This window comes from Remersonia thermophila, chromosome 5 (genome assembly GCF_042764415.1).
Source record: "Remersonia thermophila strain ATCC 22073 chromosome 5, whole genome shotgun sequence".
Lineage (NCBI taxonomy): Eukaryota > Fungi > Ascomycota > Sordariomycetes > Sordariales > Chaetomiaceae > Remersonia > Remersonia thermophila.
The window spans coordinates 1,248,113-1,265,365 of NC_092221.1; the positions used below are offsets into that span (position 1 = coordinate 1,248,113).

General features: G+C 60.5%; 5 protein-coding genes across 5 annotated transcripts; 2 read left to right on the forward strand and 3 right to left on the reverse strand.

Moving 5' to 3' along the window:
• Positions 1-790: 790 nt before the first annotated feature.
• VTJ83DRAFT_5550 (uncharacterized protein) lies at positions 791-2,638 on the forward strand (the record flags this gene model as incomplete). The annotated part of the gene is made up of 4 exons (XM_071012163.1): positions 791-1,099; positions 1,485-1,590; positions 1,665-1,841; positions 2,013-2,638. 4 exons carry the CDS (start codon positions 791-793, stop codon positions 2,636-2,638), a joined length of 1,218 nt encoding a protein of 405 aa, XP_070864925.1.
• A 678-nt stretch (positions 2,639-3,316) lies between these two features.
• On the reverse strand, positions 3,317-5,247 carry VTJ83DRAFT_5551 (uncharacterized protein; the record flags this gene model as incomplete). The annotated part of the gene is made up of 3 exons (XM_071012164.1): positions 3,317-3,649; positions 3,764-3,855; positions 3,942-5,247. 3 exons carry the CDS (start codon positions 5,245-5,247, stop codon positions 3,317-3,319), a joined length of 1,731 nt encoding a protein of 576 aa, XP_070864926.1.
• A 2,023-nt stretch (positions 5,248-7,270) lies between these two features.
• Positions 7,271-8,963, reverse strand: VTJ83DRAFT_5552 (uncharacterized protein; the record flags this gene model as incomplete). The annotated part of the gene is made up of 3 exons (XM_071012165.1): positions 7,271-8,608; positions 8,683-8,804; positions 8,891-8,963. 3 exons carry the CDS (start codon positions 8,961-8,963, stop codon positions 7,271-7,273), a joined length of 1,533 nt encoding a protein of 510 aa, XP_070864927.1.
• Positions 8,964-9,502: 539 nt separating this feature from the next.
• On the forward strand, positions 9,503-10,681 carry VTJ83DRAFT_5553 (uncharacterized protein; the record flags this gene model as incomplete). The annotated part of the gene is made up of 1 exon (XM_071012166.1): positions 9,503-10,681. The coding sequence occupies one exon, from the start codon at positions 9,503-9,505 to the stop codon at positions 10,679-10,681; it is 1,179 nt and encodes a 392-aa protein (XP_070864928.1).
• Positions 10,682-12,172: 1,491 nt separating this feature from the next.
• On the reverse strand, positions 12,173-14,811 carry VTJ83DRAFT_5554 (uncharacterized protein; the record flags this gene model as incomplete). The annotated part of the gene is made up of 3 exons (XM_071012167.1): positions 12,173-13,429; positions 13,506-14,301; positions 14,486-14,811. The coding sequence occupies 3 exons, from the start codon at positions 14,809-14,811 to the stop codon at positions 12,173-12,175; spliced, it is 2,379 nt and encodes a 792-aa protein (XP_070864929.1).
• Between the last annotated feature and the right edge of the window lie 2,442 nt (positions 14,812-17,253).

A 17,253-nucleotide genomic window follows, 5' to 3' on the forward strand; every position in this document is an offset into this window, starting at 1 on the left:
CATACCTTACTGGCAGCGCGTGGCTCTGCTTTTCGTGAGGCAGGCCATGCGGCCGGTCCATGCGAGGCGGATAACCGAGGAACGGGAGGGTACATGATGGCAGGCTTGGTGTGTTAATGTACATGGCGATAGTCGGATGATTGATGGGTCATGAGTGGGTGAGCGGGCCTTGGAACCACGAGCGATGGCTTCCTCATGGTTCGTGTTCATGCAGGGATTGGGCGGGTTTTGTTGAGTGGAAGCGGGTTTCTTGTCACCAATACTTTAAGCGGTTTGATGTATGTTATTATTATTATCTCAACGGTGCATTGATTTTATATTTGTTTGGTCCCTGACCACCACCCCTCCCTGGACCGGACACCGCTGGACAGCGTGAAATGGGTAGAAGCGTTTGGCTTTTTTTTTTTTTTTTTCTTTGGACAGCGACCTCTTGAAGACTTGTCTGTGCTGCTCCCCCGAAAGCGTGCTGTGTTCATCCGGCGGCTGGCTCAAGATGAAATCGACTGAAGTCTGCCGTGCCAAGAAGAGGGTGGAGTTGAGGCTCAGCCCGTCTACTACCACATGCATTGGCGTCGTCGACGGTCCCGTCCGATGCCAGCCAGGGAAACCCCGCGCATCGCATCCATGGGTCTGGATCGCCGGCTACAAAACTTTAGCATTGGGTGTTTCGTCGGGCAGATTTTGACATCCGGCTTGGTGAGAAGCCCGCAACGCCTCACCGTTACAGCCATACCCCCCCTCTCCTTCAGGCCCTCGGCACAACCAAAGGCGGTCCAACAGATAAGCATAGATGCGTCCGTCGGCAGCCGGACTCGTCACCTCGCCCATTTCCCGTCCCCTCGTCAGGAGAACCTTTCTGTCCTTCACCGCAGCCATGGCCCCAAAGAACCCAAAGTACAATGACGTCGATGCCTTCCACGCCCGCCTCCGCCGGAGCCGTCGCATTCTGGCCGTGTGCGGTGCAGGGCTCTCGGCCGCCTCGGGCTTGCCTACGTTTCGAGGAGCGGGCGGGTGGTGGAGGAACTATGAGGCCATGAAGCTGGCCACCCCGGAGGCATTCGCGAGGGATCCAGGACTTGTCTGGCTCTTTTATGCTTATGTGAGTACATGACGCCCATCTCCGTGAATCGTCAGACGTATTCAGCGGTCGATATCAGTTGGTCCCCTGAGTGGTTCTTCTTCGGATCGTTGAGGGTATGGCATGTCTGTGATTGGACGAGTTGGATGGGGCCTCTAGATTGTTATGTTTGTTGTTGGGATGGTTGGTTGCCCCTTTTCCCTACGCCCGGCCGTCCGCGCCTCCCGGGAGGAGGAGCCTGCGAAGGTCATGATGAGAGTGTAGCAAGGGAGAAGGGTGTTGTGAATCCCCGATCTATGCCGCGTTATGGGTCATGGAGAAAGCGAAGACGGTATAAAAAGGAGGACGTCTGCTTCGATTCATTCTTGCTTTCCTCGCTCACTAACCGCAACCCAACCGCCCGTAGAGACGGCACATGGCTCTCCGCGTAAAGCCCAACGCTGGCCATTACGCGCTGGCGGAGCTTGCGAGACAGAATCCAAACTTTCTCTGCGTCTCGCAGAACGTGGACAGTCGGTGGCCGCCCGGCTCTTGACCCCCCCCCCCCCCCCCCCCCGCCGGACGATCCCTGGCTGACGCTCCTCAGACCTTCATCCCCGCGCCGGCCACCCGCCCGAACAGCTCCGCCTCCTCCACGGGAGCCTCTTCACCCTCAAGTGCGAGTCGCCAACCTGTGACTACTCCGAAACCAACCTCGACTCGCCGCTTTGTCCGGCCTTGGCACCGGCGGCGGTGGACGCCCCGGCTGATCCGGCGGTGATGCGTACGTCATTCTTTTTCCCGCCCCTCCACGCAACCCACATCCCTATCTTCAGCCATCACCATTCATCTTTAGAATGAAACCACAACCTTAGGCCAGGCCAAAACCAAGAAAAGAAGAAACAAAAACGTCAAAAAGGATGGCTGCTAAAAGGAACAACACCTTGAACTCCAGATCCCCTCCTCGACCCATCAACACCCCTCCCCACCCCCTCCCGCAAGGACCTCCCGCGCTGCCCCCGGTGCCGCCGGAGCCGCGCCGCCGCGTCCCGGCAGGGGGAGCAAGACACCGGCCCCCTCCTGCGGCCCGGGGTCGTCTGGTTCGGCGAGCAGCTCGACCCGTCCGTTCTCTCGTACGTCGACGCGTGGATCGCCGGCCCCGCCCACCCGCCCGTCGACATGGTCCTCGTGGTCGGCACCAGCGGCATCGTGTACCCGGCGGCGGGCCTGGCGGAGCTGGCGCGGAGCAGTTGCCGCCGCCGCAGTCGTCGTTGCCATGGTGATGGTGGTGGTGGTGGTGGTGGTCCTCGGCGGCAGGCGGGCCGGGACGGCGGCGCGGGGCGAGAAGGAGCGGAAGCGGAAGCGGAAAAGAAAGAGGAGGAAGAAGAAGAAGAGACCAGCATCGTGCACATCAACCTGGACGCCGAGGCTCCCGAAACGCTGAGGCGGCTGGGACCTGGAGACTTTGCGTTTGCGGGGGACGCGGCGGAGGTGCTGCCGAGGTTGTTGGAGCCGGTGATTGGGAGGTGGGACAAGGGGGAGAAGAGGTTCGTGAGAGAGGATGAGAGGACGTCGAGTTGAGCGTGTGCAGGGGGGGGGGGGGGGGGAGAGATAGGCACCTGGGTATAATGCATACAAGAGAGAAGCACGGGCAGCGTCCAGGTACACGTAGCAGCGCCTGATCTCTGATCTCATGGGTCCCGCTTCTCTATGGACCGGTTTGCTGGCCATCATAGCTACCAAAGTAGCTACCTGCTTTGAAAGTTGAGTGAAGTAGCCCCAGGAAAGTCGGTTGCTTTGCGAAAGCACCGAGTAGAAGAGAGACCTTCATGGATATCATCAGGACCACGAGTCAAGAGGATCAAGGTGGAGGAACGTTGGATAATCTTCCAGGCCAGAAGAAAGCCATCGGCCCTTCAGGAGCGCCTAGATGACCTCTATTTTTTTCGGGTGGATTATGACTAGCTAGTTCCGCGTAACCATTGTTTTGCATACATTAACATCATCGATAACAAAGAGTTGGGGGGGTATATATCTCGTTCCAATCGGTCCGACATCAATAGTCAAAACAAGCATTATCTCGAGCAAGCCGGCTGGCTTCCCAAACCGTGAAGCACAAGGCCGCTCGCTTGCAACATCCACAAAGAATTACGCAGCCTCCTCCCCCCTGACCATGTCGTCCTTGACAGGCCCGATGGGGAAAAGGGTAAGAGAGAGAGAAACTCGTTCGTCTCCGACGCTCACTGAGCTTTTTCGCCTTCAGGCCATGGCGACGGCGGGCTCGCCGCTGTTCATCTTCTGGATCTTCTTCCAGCTCAGCCCGGCGGCGGCGACGAAGGCGGCGCAGGCGCAAGCGACGGTGATGAAGAAGGAGTTGCGCAGGCCGCCGAGGTAGGCCGTCAAGACCTCGGTCAGCAGGTTCGACAGGTTCATGCTCTCGAGGACCATGGGGATCTCGTTGGCGCCGATGCGGATGAAGATCATGGGGTCCAGCTGCGGGGCCGACTTGGCGATGCCGTCGGTCAAGCCGTTCTGGAAAACGGCTTGGGCAACGGCGATAAAGATGGCGCCGCCCAGGGCTTGGAAGAATTGCTGGGGGGGAGAGGGGGTGATGTGTCAGCAGGGTGCGTGGTTCCTGCGGGGATGGTTTGTGATGGTGGTGGTTATGGTGATGGTGGTGGTGGTGAGGAAAGCTCAAGCACTTACCACGCAGGCGGTGGCTTGCGGGATCCATTCGTGAGAGACGTTGTTCTGGACGACGAGGGCACCCGTCTGGAAGCCGACGCCGACGCCAAGGCCTGGGAAGAGGTAGGTTTTAGCACGGGCGCGTTCTCCGTATGGGGCATCGGCAAGGCAAGCACGCGGCGGCGGGGGAAGAACGTACCGGCAACCACCTGGTATCCAAACCAGACGCGCAGGGGGCTGTGCAGAGAGAAGGTGGTGATCAAGCCGGAGCCGACGGCAAAGAGCGCCATGGAGGGCAGGATGAAGGGGTTATAGTAACCGACGAGCGTGATCAGGCCGCCCGAGAGGACCGAGGTGATGACGACGGCGATGAGCATGGGCAGCAGCTTGATGCCGGCCTGGACGGCGGTGTCGCCCATGACGGCCTGGAAGTAGAGGGACAGGTAGTAGACGAGCGGGAAGAAGGCGGCGCCGAAGAAGAAGGCAAAGATCATGGCGCAGACGACGTCCCTGTTCTTGAAGAGGCGCGGGGGCAGGGTGCCGTGGTCGCCCTTCCAGATCTGGATGGCGACGAAGACCACGAGCATGATGGCGAAGCCGACGAACAGGCCGATGATGACGGAGCTGTTCCAGGGGTGCTCGGTGCCGCCCCATTGCAGGGCGAGAAGCAGGCAGACGACCGCGGGGATGATCATGGCGGTGCCGGGGAGGTCAAGGCGCAGGACGCGCTGCAGCACCGTCAGATCGTCGCGCTTCTGCTCGATGTGCAGGACCAGGAAGATGGCCACCATGGCGGCGCCGCCGATGGGCAGGTTGATGTAGAAGCACCAGCGCCAGGTGAGGTGGTCGGTGAAGGCGCCGCCGAGCAGCGGGCCGGCGACGCTGGCGATGCCCCACATGGCGCCGATGAGGCCGAAGACGGCGGGCCGCTTGCGCAGCGGCAGGGTGTAGCTGAGGACGACGATGCCGCCCGAGAAGAGGCCCGCGGTGCCGACGCCGGCGATGGCGCGGCCAAAGATGAAGACCTCGCTCGAGGGGGCGACGGCGCAGACCAGGCTGCCGATCTCAAAGAGGAAGACGGCGGTCAAGAAGGTCCACTTGACCGAGAACATGCGGTAGAGCGAGCCGTAGAGGGGCTGCAGGGCGGTGGTGGTGAGCATGTAGGCCGCGCCGTACCAGCCGATGTCCTTGACGGACTTGTACTCGGCCGTGATGGCGCCGAGGGCCGGGGCGATGATGGTCTGATCGAGGGCAACGAGGAAGACGGAGAGGCAGAGCGAGATGATGATGGTGGCCACCTTCCAGCCCGTGGGGTAGACGACGTCGGCATCGTCGACGCCGGCCGTGGCGGTGCCGAAGGGGTCGTCCTTGGTGGGCTTCTTGGTGAGCTCGGCTTCCTGGCTGGTCTCCTGGCTGGGGACCTCCTTGCTGAGGGACGGCGCCCGGGGCGGCGTGGCCTTGTCGGGCTCCGTGTCGGTGGTCATGTTGTCTCTGTCCATGCCCATGACGCTGGCAGGTTGGAGGGAGCAGCGGAAAGGACAAGGCTGAGGTGGAGGCTGGGATGGCGCAGACGGACGAGAGGCAACGGGCGGTGATGGGAAAGGGGCCCCGGATGCCTGAGGAGGAGGAGCAGACCGATGATCATATCCCACTGCTCTCAAGAAGAGACGGTCAGGCAAGGTTTCCTCGCGGCCTCTCCGCCCTTTTTTTTTTCACGGCTGGCAAAAAAAATAAAATAAAAGACGGTCGGGAAAAGCAGGAGGCCCAGCGATGATGCGAACGTTCACCGCAACCGCAAAGCACGTTTTGTAACGCAGGGCGCGTGGCTCTGCGGGCTCGGCAGCGGATGGTCAGAAAAGGTAGTTAACTATGTATTCAGCATGCCACAGCCGCATCGCAGGCTTTCATTCTTCGCACCATGACCGCCCCGGCTATCGCCGAGAGGAGAAGTAAAGGGCCAGTCGGGACGCCAGGACGTGACGCTGGCGCCAGGGCGGCTTGCAGGCTTGCAGGGGGGTCTGCCGTCGCTGGGTAGCTTTCGCCGCTATTGACGGGTCCGGAATACGACATCAGGTGACCATTGAAAGCTTGATCGATGGTGCTGATGCTGACGCATCCTGTCCTTTGTGTTGGCGCACGCCCCTTTGGGTACTGCGTAATGGGACGATGCTTGAGCGACGGGTTGCGGGAACCACCAACGCGGAGGCTCTGCAGACAGCAGGGGGAGAAGGAGGAGCAACGTTACGTTGGCCAATTCCCAATTCCAAATCTACGGTGTACGCAGTATGTACTATACCAGCGACCTTCTTTTTCCTCGTTTGTGTTGTTGGGAGCTCCCCGGGCATGGATCGCGGGTTGCCGACGTCACCGCAGGTCTTGTATGCATCTTACAGTATCTAATAGAGCTTTAAGGTTAGGCCTGGGCTCAAAACCGCAAACAAGCCAAGATATCTTCACCTTTCCTATCTCGGCCTCCAAAGATGACAAGGGCAAACAAGGGCTGCCTTCAAGCCGTTAATGTACAAGCAGGTGGTGCAGATGGCTGCACGTCATGCCACACATTTCCTCTCAATCATTTCCATCCCCTGTGGCAACCAGTGGAATTTCCTGGGGGGAATGCTTGCGTCTCCTGTTGCGTCTTGTTGTGACGCAAACACTTGGAGACACTTCCTGGAGACCGACCGTCGGCCCTCGGAGCACATCCAACTCCAGGCCACAAGCTTTGGTGCAGCCCAAAGAGACATGCAGGCAGCTGACAAGGAAAAAGTCAAAAAAATTGAGCAAGCGAACCTATAGTTCACTGGTACAGGATGGCAAAACGCCTGCGCTTGCAGGTTGGACTGGCCCGCCACCACCCGCCCATTGGGCCAAAGCGCCAAAAGTGCCCGCCGCACCTTATGGTAGACCCAACGTCGCGGATGCGCTGAGACAAACACATGCAAGCCGGGATGCGTCCGGGGTTGCAGCGGAGCCGCCCGCCAACGAACAAGTCCCGCGACCCCTGCCACGTTGGGGTAAGACTGCGCAAGTCCAGAGGCTGGTCACCGCATGGCTTGGCGTGGCGTCGGGGCTCGGGGAACTTTCTGCTCCGACCCTGATGTCTTTCTCGTCCCTGGTTGTTCCGGTGGGTTCATCCCCAGAACCATCATCTCCGAAATGGGCTTTCTCCGAACAAAAGAGTCCATCCGGACCCGGAACCCAGACCCGGACCCGGACTTGGACCCGGAACGGACCGGATTACAAGACCAGCTCGTCCGTTCGTCCCCGAGTCTCAATTAAAAAAAAAAAAAAATACATACCCAGGCCGAAAAAAAAAAAAAAAAAAAGACGGACATCAACAGCGGGTATCCACGGTCTGCGCAAAGTAACAGAAATATCCCCTCTTCGCTGGGTGGTATCTCTCAGCGGATCCTGAGCGTCACGTATCGAACAGTCGAACAAGACATAGAAGAAGCGCACGAATCGACAAAGAGAAACCAAAAAACCCCTCCCTCCCTCCTCCTCCTCCTCCTCCTCCTCCTCTTCCAACTATTTCCGATTCCTCGTCTTCTTTTGCGTCTGCGTCGTATCCTCCTCGACGTCATCCTCTCCCTTCTTCAGATCCTCCGTCAGCCCCCACTCCTCACGATCGTACCAGTCCTCCCCGTCCGACATGTCGCGGTTGGGCCCGCAGTGCGCCTCCGCCTTTGCCCACCCAAACACCTGACGGCGCAGCCGGTCCGCCCGCAGCAAGCCTTCGGCCAGCTTCCGGGCTCCCCGGCATATCTCCTCCTGTTTTTGCACGTACAGGAGCAACAGCCGCCGCACCTCTTCGGCTTCCTGCTCCGGAAGGCCCAGGTCCCGGTCCGGGTGCGCCTGGGTCGGGAGGCGGAAGAGAGGGTGGATGAAGAGCTCGTCGAGGAGCGCCGCGTCTTCTTCTGCCGTGGGAGGTTCTAGGGCGGCGGATATGGCTGCTGCCGTCGCTGCTATGGACGCCGAGGACGGCGCTGTGGCGTGTGCGTCGGTTGCGGGCGCCCCGTCGGGCCTCGTCGCGTTCTGGGGTTCTGGCGCAGCGCGGGAAGCGGCGGCCTCGGTCATCTCGACGTCCTCCTGGCCGTTGGGCTTGCTGGCATGGCTGTCTGAGCTGGCCGGGTCGCTTCCGCCTCGCGTCGCATCGCATCCTGCTTGCTTGCCGTCTCCTGGCTGCGTCTTGCCCGGGGGCCCCGGCTCCTTCGCGCTGCCGCTCGGGGCCCCATCCGCATCCGGCAGCGTCTCGTCATCCTGCGTCTTGCTCTCCGCCTTCCCGTCCTGCTCTGTGCTGTCCGCAGCGTGTGTTGGTTGCGTCTCCTGCCCCTTCTTCCCCGCTTCGGCGCCCATTGTCTTCTTCTCGGCCGTCTCGTCGGGGGCGACGCCCGCGGGGATCCCGTTCGCCGTCGGGATGGCGGCTGGGCGCGCCCGAGGCCGGTTGAAAAAGCTCATCGTGTCGGTAAACAACCGGGCGTCTTGGTCGTCCGGGGCCGCCATGAGCCCGCACGGCGCCCATGTGTTGTCGCCGATCAGCTTTGTTAGCAGCGGCTTGGCCTTCCAGAGGGCCTTGTTCTCCTTGTGCATCAGCGTCATGGCTTGCTGGACCAGCTCCGTCAGGGCGGTCGACGTGAAGGGTCGCGAGAGGGTCGGATGCGACGGCAGGTCCGTGACCGAGGTGAGGGGGGCGAGCAGCTGCTCGATGTGAACCGAGGAGTAAGGGTTCGCCTCCGTGGCGGCGGCCATGGCCTCCTGGACTTGTTCGTCGTCGTCGTCTTCGCTGTCGAGGTCGTAGCCGTCCTCATCCACGAGCGGCGGGTTGCGGTAGATGATGGCGCGTTGGTATCCTGCGTGCTCTGCCATCTGTTTCGCGCACCCTGTCAGCGTCGGCGGCGCCACGCCCGAGAAGGCACCGCGCCGGTCGGCCTCGAACGCACCTCCTTGTATGCGGCTGGGCCAGCGGCCGAGGCGAGACGGCCCCGGTGGACGAAGCGGGCCCGCTTCTTGAGCTTGTTCCCGCGGTTCGTGGTCTGGTCGATGGACGAGTCGGAATCCGAGTCTGCGCAGAGGGCGCAGCAGGCTGCGGTTAGAATTGGCTGCCACACCGACACGAAATGGCCCGGGCCCGGGCCCGGTCCAACTCACCATACGCGGACCGCTTCAACGTCCTGCGGAGCGCGAGGACCGTCTCCATGATGGCCTGTTGCTGTGACGTCATGGTTGCGTCGATTTCATGCGCGGGCAATGTGCTGCCAGGCAATGGGAATCGGGTGTTGGCGGTCGCGGGGAGCCGACGGCGCCTCGGCTAGGCTGTGACGATGGTGATGGTGGTGGTGAATGATTGGAGGTGAGATGCTGCGAAAGCCGGCGGGATGAGGATGCTGGAACACACTTGCGGCAGAAGGCGGACAGCAGCGGCAAAAAGCGGGTCTTTGCTGTTTCCGAGGGACCCGGGACCCTGCTGCCAAAAAGTGGAACCCGATGATTTATGCCAAGAAACACGAACGGCGGTCCACACGAGGCCCCGGCAACCAAAAGGCCCCTCCAAGCTCGGCACAGCTCCAACCTTGAACACACGGGCTGCGTCATCAGATGATCAGATGTCATCCCACGAGCTCAACCACATAACTTCGATCCGACCTCGCTTCGGCAAACCGCTGCTAAAAGTTCGCGGCTAAGAAACGCCCCGCGCCGTCCAATTGATCTCGTCTGGGCAGGTCTTCTGGCTCACAAAATCCGACATACCCGGTCGTCGCCATGTCGTGGCCCGGTGGGTTCGATCCTCCCGCTGGCGACTCGCCCCAGGACAACGCCAACCGCGATCCCTTTTACCCCTCCGACTCCCATCTCGACCGTCCAACCTCTCTCGGCCAGCTCGGCACCTTCAAGGATGCCCGGCTTGTTGGCATGACGCAGGCCCAGGTCAAGGCCAACCTGAGGTTGACCGGCGCCCCCTTCGAGACCTTCCCCCAGCTCCCTGCCTTCGCCCCGCTCTTCCTCTACACCACCGACTGGCAAAAGGTCCAGGTCGCCGGCGCCATTGCCCAGTTGGCCGGCGGAGCCGGTCGGGTTGTGACCCCTGACGAGGCCGATGCTATCGCTTACCACCGCTCCGTGTACTGCGCGAGACACACCTGGAGCGGCCCCATCACCCTCTTTGGGAGCGCCTACATGGTCTACCGGAGCCGCTCCACCTTCCGCTTCCCCTTCTTCACCCCAACCTCGGCCTCCTTCAACCCGCTCTGCTTCCCGTCGACGTCGAAGCCCATCATCAAGGGGAACGCCTCCGTCATCCTCTGGCACTCCCTGCGCTTCGGCTCCTACTGGCTCGTCTTCCAGATGTTCGTCAAGCCCTTCATCACCTCGTTTGCCTCCACGAGCTACATGGCGAACATGCTTCTCGACAAGCGCCTCAAATCCCTCAACCAGACCATCATGCAACACGCCAGCCGCGAGGCGGGAACGCTACCACCACAGGGGGGGCCGCCGCATCAGCCAGCATATCAAGCGCCGCCGCTGTCGGAGCCAGCGCCTCCGCAAAAGTCGCCATGGGCGCAACCGGCCTCGGAGCAGCAAGACGCGCCGCAGCAAGACGCACCCTTTGACGACGGCTACCTCTTCGACGACGCCTCTCCCGTGTCGCCGGCACAGCAGGGCCAGGGCCCGCGGCCCGCGGCCGGCGCTCCGCCGTCCGCCGGCGGCATGTCGACCTGGGAGCGCATCCGGCAGCGCGCAAAGGCCGAAGAGGGCGCGCCGTGGTCCCCGACGCAACGCCAAGCTGGCACGCCCGGGAGACAGCCGCCGCGGGCCGAGAGCTACGCCATGGAACCCTCGGACCAAGAGAAGGCCTACGCCAAGGACCGGGCGCAAAAGGAGTTTGACGAAATGCTGGAGCGCGAACGTCGCAGCGCCGGCGATTCTGGCTGGCGCGGCTGACGGCTCGATCGGCGCTCTGCGTCAACCGCCCGCTTGTAACCCCATCGTGCGCCGTACGCACACATAATCAGGCCACCAGGCTTCGGAGGAATGGTCAACGGGTTCGTGTCTCTGTCTTCGACACCCTACAAGCCGTCGATGGCGTCGCGTTGCTCCCTTCTGTGTCAATCGACAGCGCCAACGAAGACCGCACGCGGGAGTTTGCTTTTTGTTGGGCGCGCTGGAGGCACCGGATGGACCTGTGTGACCCCCACCCCCCCTTGCTCCCGAGCTTGTCCGGCCCAAAGCCTCAGCCAGGGTACCTACCGTATGCACAGGATGGTTGGGACGATCGCTTAACCAGAAACAACGCCCAACGCCGTTTTTCCGGTCCGCAGCTGGCGTGGCATAGCACAAGAGAGTCAGGTACGGTGATGGAACATGATGACATTTGATGCCGACCACCCGTGGAGGCGGCACAGGACGGCCCCCGAGTCGCACGCATATCTGCTCAATACAAAAGACCTTTTTTTTTTCTTGGCTTGCTCCGTCTCGCATTCTAGCAATAGCTCCAACGTACCACCTCTCAGCCATGGCCCAACGCAGGCAGACGTCCCAGACGCAGTCTTCCACGTGATAACCTTCGGTCAAGGCATCTCCGCCGTCCCTATGGATGGCACCGATGTCTGTGGCTTGCACAGGATGTAAAACAAGCGCCAGAGATAAGAGAGCCGTCATCTCCTGTAACCACTTTTTGTAGCGGTGCTTTCTGCTTGTAACGCTAGGAGAGAGCACCTACAAACGAACACACACCTTCCATATCCCGCCAGGGCCGGCCTCCTTCCACCTTCCACCTCATGTATAACTGTACAACTCCTTCAAAAGCCATAATCTTATTGACATGCCAATGTTTGTTGACAACTAGACGCGGTGATCACAAGAGGAAAAGTATCAAATAGAAAACAATACGTCCGAGGTTCTGTTCCATGGGTTCCGGTGCGCGACCTGGAGGACAGATCGCGTGACTGAGCACGTCATCATAGCATCCTTCATTCGCAGCACATTATCCAAAACGCCGAAGATCCTTCTAGTCTACCCTACAAAGTACCTTAAATGCCAACATCATAGCATCCCGTATTTCCATGTCGACTATCCACCAGGCCACCCAATTCCGTACCCTGTCCATCTTCCCAGATCAGAACGCCTCTTCCCTACCATGAAAGATTTATCGGGGTCTCCCAATCCAAGACCCGCCCTATCCATCCATGTACCCATCGTGGCCATCATCCACCAATCTCTTCGACCCATGTCCCTTGGGGACCCCTTTCTGCCGTCCTCTCTGCCAACGCCGTCAATCGCCTTGTCAACGTCGACAACCTTCGACCCCTTCGCCCGCGCCGGTTCCTCTGAGATCCGATTACCCATGATCCGAGAACAAAAGCCCAGCCGTGGCGACCGCCACAGATACCCAACAACCCTCGCCATCAGGCTCAAACACGCGAGCCTACCCCTCTATTGTCTCGAACCCGCCATCCCTGCCGTCGCCGAGAAATTTCCATACCCCTCCTCCTCGTCACTCTCGCTCTCGTCGCTCCCGGGGCTTTGCATGCCGCTCCCGTCGGCACTGTTGTGTCCACCGGTGTAGCCGTCCTGCCCAAGCCCGAATCCCCCGCTGCCCATTGAAATGTCGCCCATGCCCATCCCCATGCCCATTCCCATAGTCATCCCCGAGGTCATGCTCATGCTCATGCTAAGCCCGCTCCGTGACAACCCCCCCGCGTTGTTGCCCGAGGCCCCCACACCTCCAAGTGCGAGCAAGCTCTGCCTCCTAGCAGCATCGATATCCACCGCGCTATTGCTTCGGCTCAACGACGGCTTTTCGGGAAGCTTCTTCAACAGCCCCGTCGAGATATCCAGCATGCCCATGGCAAACTCCGTCAGCCCTTTGCCCTCGCCGGGCTTGGAGCTGACCGACAGCGTCCAGCGGTACTCGCCAAGCCTGCGGCGATACCACTCGGCCTCCTCTTTGCCCGGCGATGTGGCCCACAGCAACGAACCGAAAGTGCCAATCAGGGCAAAATTGGTCTTGGATGCAAAGTACCAAAAGGCGCGCAGGTGTGACGGCGTGAGGCGGTTGACAAAGTCCATGGCCGAGATGAGGCGCGCCTTGGCGGCGCTTCGACAGATGTGCTGGATGTACGGGTCGACGCCGGCCGAGGCGCCAGAGCTGACGGAGTTTGCGACCTGGCTGCCCGGCAACGATGATGGAGACGAGCTCGAAGAGGAGGCGGCCGTGGACCCCGCCGGGGCGTCCATGGAGCGGATGATGCGACGGTGGAGAGTGATCTCGGCGGCGAAGTAGGCCAGGTGCATGTAGCCTATGCTGTTCAGGCGGCTGGGCTGGTTGAAGCTGCTCTGTATGCTCGAGTCCATGCGCACGATGGACGGCAAGCCCGAGTACCACTCCTTGAGCTTGAGCTGGATCGGCTTGGCAAGCGAGAGGATCAGCTGTGTCGCCTGAGCCCCCGCGGCGTCGGCGGCCTGCGATGCCTGGAGAGTGTAGAAGGTCTCGAGGATCTCGGCGAGGATCTGCGACAGGTTCACCATCTGCATAAAAACGGCCCGCCCTTTCTCGATCTCCATTCGCTCCTCAACGTCATTCTCGTCCCATTCCACGTCGGGGAAGTCATTCGGGACCAGGGGCCTGACCGCCCAGTTGGAGGCAAAGATGTGCGAGGGCCGGCCGTGCACGAGGGCACCCCATTTGTCCTGGGCGTGGTGTTAGGTGAGTGCTCGTCATGCCTGGAAGTTCTCATCCGTGTGGAGAGGGACGGCGTGTGCTTACCTGCATGTACAGCGCCCACGCCAGGCGCTTCCTAAGCCCGCGCTCCCACGGCGGGATCTTCCAGTGGGCGCAGTCCAGGTGGAGGCCAAGCTCCTGCCCGATGGCGACAAGCTGGGCGGTGGGGGCCCACTGGTCACCCTCGGGCCGCTGCGACAGAATCAGGCCGGCCTGGATCGTTGACAGCTTGGGCCGGAACATGGCGTCGGCCAGGGTGGTGCGCACCAGCCTCTCGAGCTCGCGAACATTGGGACGGGGCAGGCCGGCCAGCTCCTCCGAGTGGTCCCACCAATTGATGGCCAGAATGTACACTGCGGCGAGCAGCGGCGGCGGCATCTCCCGGTGCGAGCGCTCATAGGCCTCGAGGAAGACGGCCTTCTGAAGCACCGGGAAGGCGGGATGAACAATGGCAAAGTACAAGTCCAGCAGCTTGCGACCGTGGGGCGCGACGACCCTCTCGATCTCGTCGACATCGTTCAGAATGTGCTCATAGCCGGGGGTGCTGTGGTCCGGCAGCAGCAGGAAGGTGTCATTGTCGCTCACCCTCCTGAGGGTGCCGCGGGCCAAGAGGCTCTCATCGTGGGGATCGAAGGGGGACAGGTTGATGAGGGAAGGCTCAAAGTCGGTGGTGGGTCCGATGTACTGGCTATACCGGTCGGCCTGGAGGCCGAGGGTACGTTTCAGCAGGGTCGGACCGCCGATGTTGGCCATGTCCTCTATCAGCGAAGTGCTCGCCGACGCAACGGAGAGACTCTGCTGTTGATGCCGCCGCCTACTGATATTCGACCGGCCGGGGGAACTGAACAGACCAATGGCATGTTAGACAGCCCTTTCTCCATGGAGAACGCCGAGCGCGGAAACGCCGCAGGAAGCCGGCGCCAGTCAACGGGGCAGGCTGCGGGAGGGGCAGGCCGAGGGGGGGGAGAAGCGATAAGGCAGGCGTGGGGTGGGCTAATGAGGATGAGGTACGTGGCTGGGCTCACCTTCTCTTGCTGTTGCTGGTTTCAAGGTCGCCATTGAGCCTGCGTTTCCGGGAGGGAGGCACCTCGAGCAACGAGCATTCGGTCCCCGTCGCGAGGCAGGCAACGCAGCTTTCTTCGTCGTCGACCATGAAGCATTCGCTCCGGCGGCCGGAGCAGGCCTCGCAGGGCGGGAGAGAAAGGGCGCTCACAGAGTCCGAGTCGGGCGAATCGATACCGTTCCGGAACGAGTCCAGGTGTATGCTGTTTTGGCGGCTTGGAGGGAAGAGTGGCGGTTTGGGAGCGATAGCTATAGGAGCCGTCCGGGGGACGGCGCAGTGGGCAGACATGGTCGTAGTAAAAGCCGGAGAGGCCTCACGAGACGTGCTACCCTGTGCAGATCAAGGAATCGCGGGGTGTAACCGCGGCGGGAGATGGCCAGACGCGAGAGTCGTGGGCCGAACGGTTTCCCTGGAGAAGGGAAGGAGGGGGAGTGTGTCTACGAGAAGACTCGGAGACCCTGGCCACGCACCGCTTGAGACAGGGCTGACCCGCGGGACTGTGCGTGCGGTGTTCCCGGCAGAAACTGTTCTGGAAGGCCCGTGTGTTGGGGTTGTCGAGATAACGGCCCCGGCAGGGCGGATGGGCACTGGGCAGGTCTGGGGTCTGGGGCCGCTGATAAGAACAAGGACGCCGAGTCGTCGATCAGCAGGCTAGCTGCAGGACCACACCACACTCCCCTGCTGACGATCAAGGTCTTGTCGTTGGCTTTCGGTCCTTCCCCGTGGAGAGGTTTCCCTTTCCCCGGAATGCCAAGTCAGCGAGCGAGAGATCCCCCGTGTGCGGGAGTCGTGAGATGGTGTCGGGTGTTTTTGTCGATATCAAGGCGTACGTATATCCCCGACGGTGAAACCCAGTTGGTAGTTCTTATCGCCGTTTGCGAGTCCCAGGGGGGGGTATAACAGAACCAGAACACAGTTGATGTGCTCACTGGACTATTATACAGCAGGACCGATAGGAGAGTTAGCTGCCGCGAGCCCTTGTGACGTGCACGGTTGCGCTCAGGAAGAAGAGTGCTGGAGAGACGTTGAAACTTGTTGAAAGTTGGAAATGGGGGTTCCCGTAGGAGGCAAGCCTGTGAAGGCCAATGGGTAAGGGAAATGATAGGAAAGCAAGGATTTGGGGGCGGCGGCGGTCTGCAGGACCGTGTATTGGATGTGGTGTGTTGTAGTAGGTGCGTGCGGTGAATGTGTAGTGGTAATGCGGCGGCAGACCGAATCGATGATGGGTAGCCCGCAGGTTTGGGGGTACACCTCCGATGAGCCAGTCTTGGTCTATGTGATGATGGAAACCAGCACAAGATAAGACAAGCTTATCTGCGTCATTTGCAACGGACTCAAGTTGTGACGACGGCAACTTGATGACCGCTGGACAGAAAGAAGTCTTGTGACCTTACCCTTGTCAATGAGGATAGGAGTAGTGTGGTAGTGGTGGTGGTAGTGGTGGTGGTGGTGGTTGTGATGGTGGTACTTGATGATGATGGTACTTGATGATGATGGTGATGATGAATGATGGGTGGCAATGTCCAGGTTGAAGTTCAAGGGTTGGCGGTTTGGTGCAAGGCCTTGCAGGTCTCCGAGGTCATGATCCTGCTGACATTCAGGCCATGTCGAGTCATGAGCTCCTGCCGTGCCCGGGAACGCGCAGCAAGTGGAGAGATCAAGAGGAAGGAGAGAGTTTGCGTGCTGCTTCCAAGGCGGTGCCCAGGCGGACAAGTCGGGAAGGACCTCGCATGGAAGCCCGCTGGAGTGGATAGAATCGACAAGAGATAACGCCAAACGGGAAAGGCCAAGACTCGCCTACAGTACCCGGCCCCAGTCTGGTAATAAGGCATCCGCCCACTTTTGGCTCGGCATGGGGAGACGAGACATCTGGTGATGTCAAGCCTTCTCCATCCTCTCGGCAACCCGGACCAGGGAGAATGCCATGGGTGATTTTTTTGGTCGGTCAAACCGTGCAAAAGGAGGAAAGACTTTTTTGACCTAGCATCATCCTCCAGGAAGATTCCAAACGTCTCTATTACGGGAAAAAAAAACACATCGGCAACCTCCATCTCTCCCTCTCGCAACCTCAGGTACCAACAGGCCCTCGGGGGAGGAGGATGTTGGTCTCTGGGTGATTTCGGAACAGAGGGGCTGCAAGTTACCATGCACGGCGATAGCATGGCTGGGATCTGCTACATCTTATCGCCGCTCCGATTTCACGTTGAAATTCCTAATGGCAAGCCTGCCCGCCGATAACGTTGCAGGTCGCAAAACACTCCTGCACGGCGGGGAACCCGCTTGGCCGGCCGTGGTCACAGCCCGCCCGCTGCCGGACCCCGAAGACTGATAAACTCACTATATCTAGGCGGCGACAAGAAAAACAGCCGTCTTGGCATACGTTCGCAACATCTACAGGCAGTCTCGTCGCATTCGGTGGCTCTCTGTTCCTCGGGTCTCGTTCTTTTTGTTTTCCTTTTTTCTTTCGTTAGAAGCTTCCCTTCTTGTCCCTTTTTTTCCCCCATTTCCTTTTCCTCTCTTCTCGTTCTCCTAGCTTCCCGGGGGTTTCGCTGTAAAAGCCAAGACGATCCATTGGTCAAACGCATAGAGGTACGGTCGGTTTAGCCGAACGCCATTGGCCGGGCCGCTGGGGGGGGACGGCGCTTCGTTCCGCAATTTCCCATGGGCCAAGACATTTACCTCTTGCCGGTCTCCGCTACGTAGCCCAGAACGTCACATCTTGTATCGTAC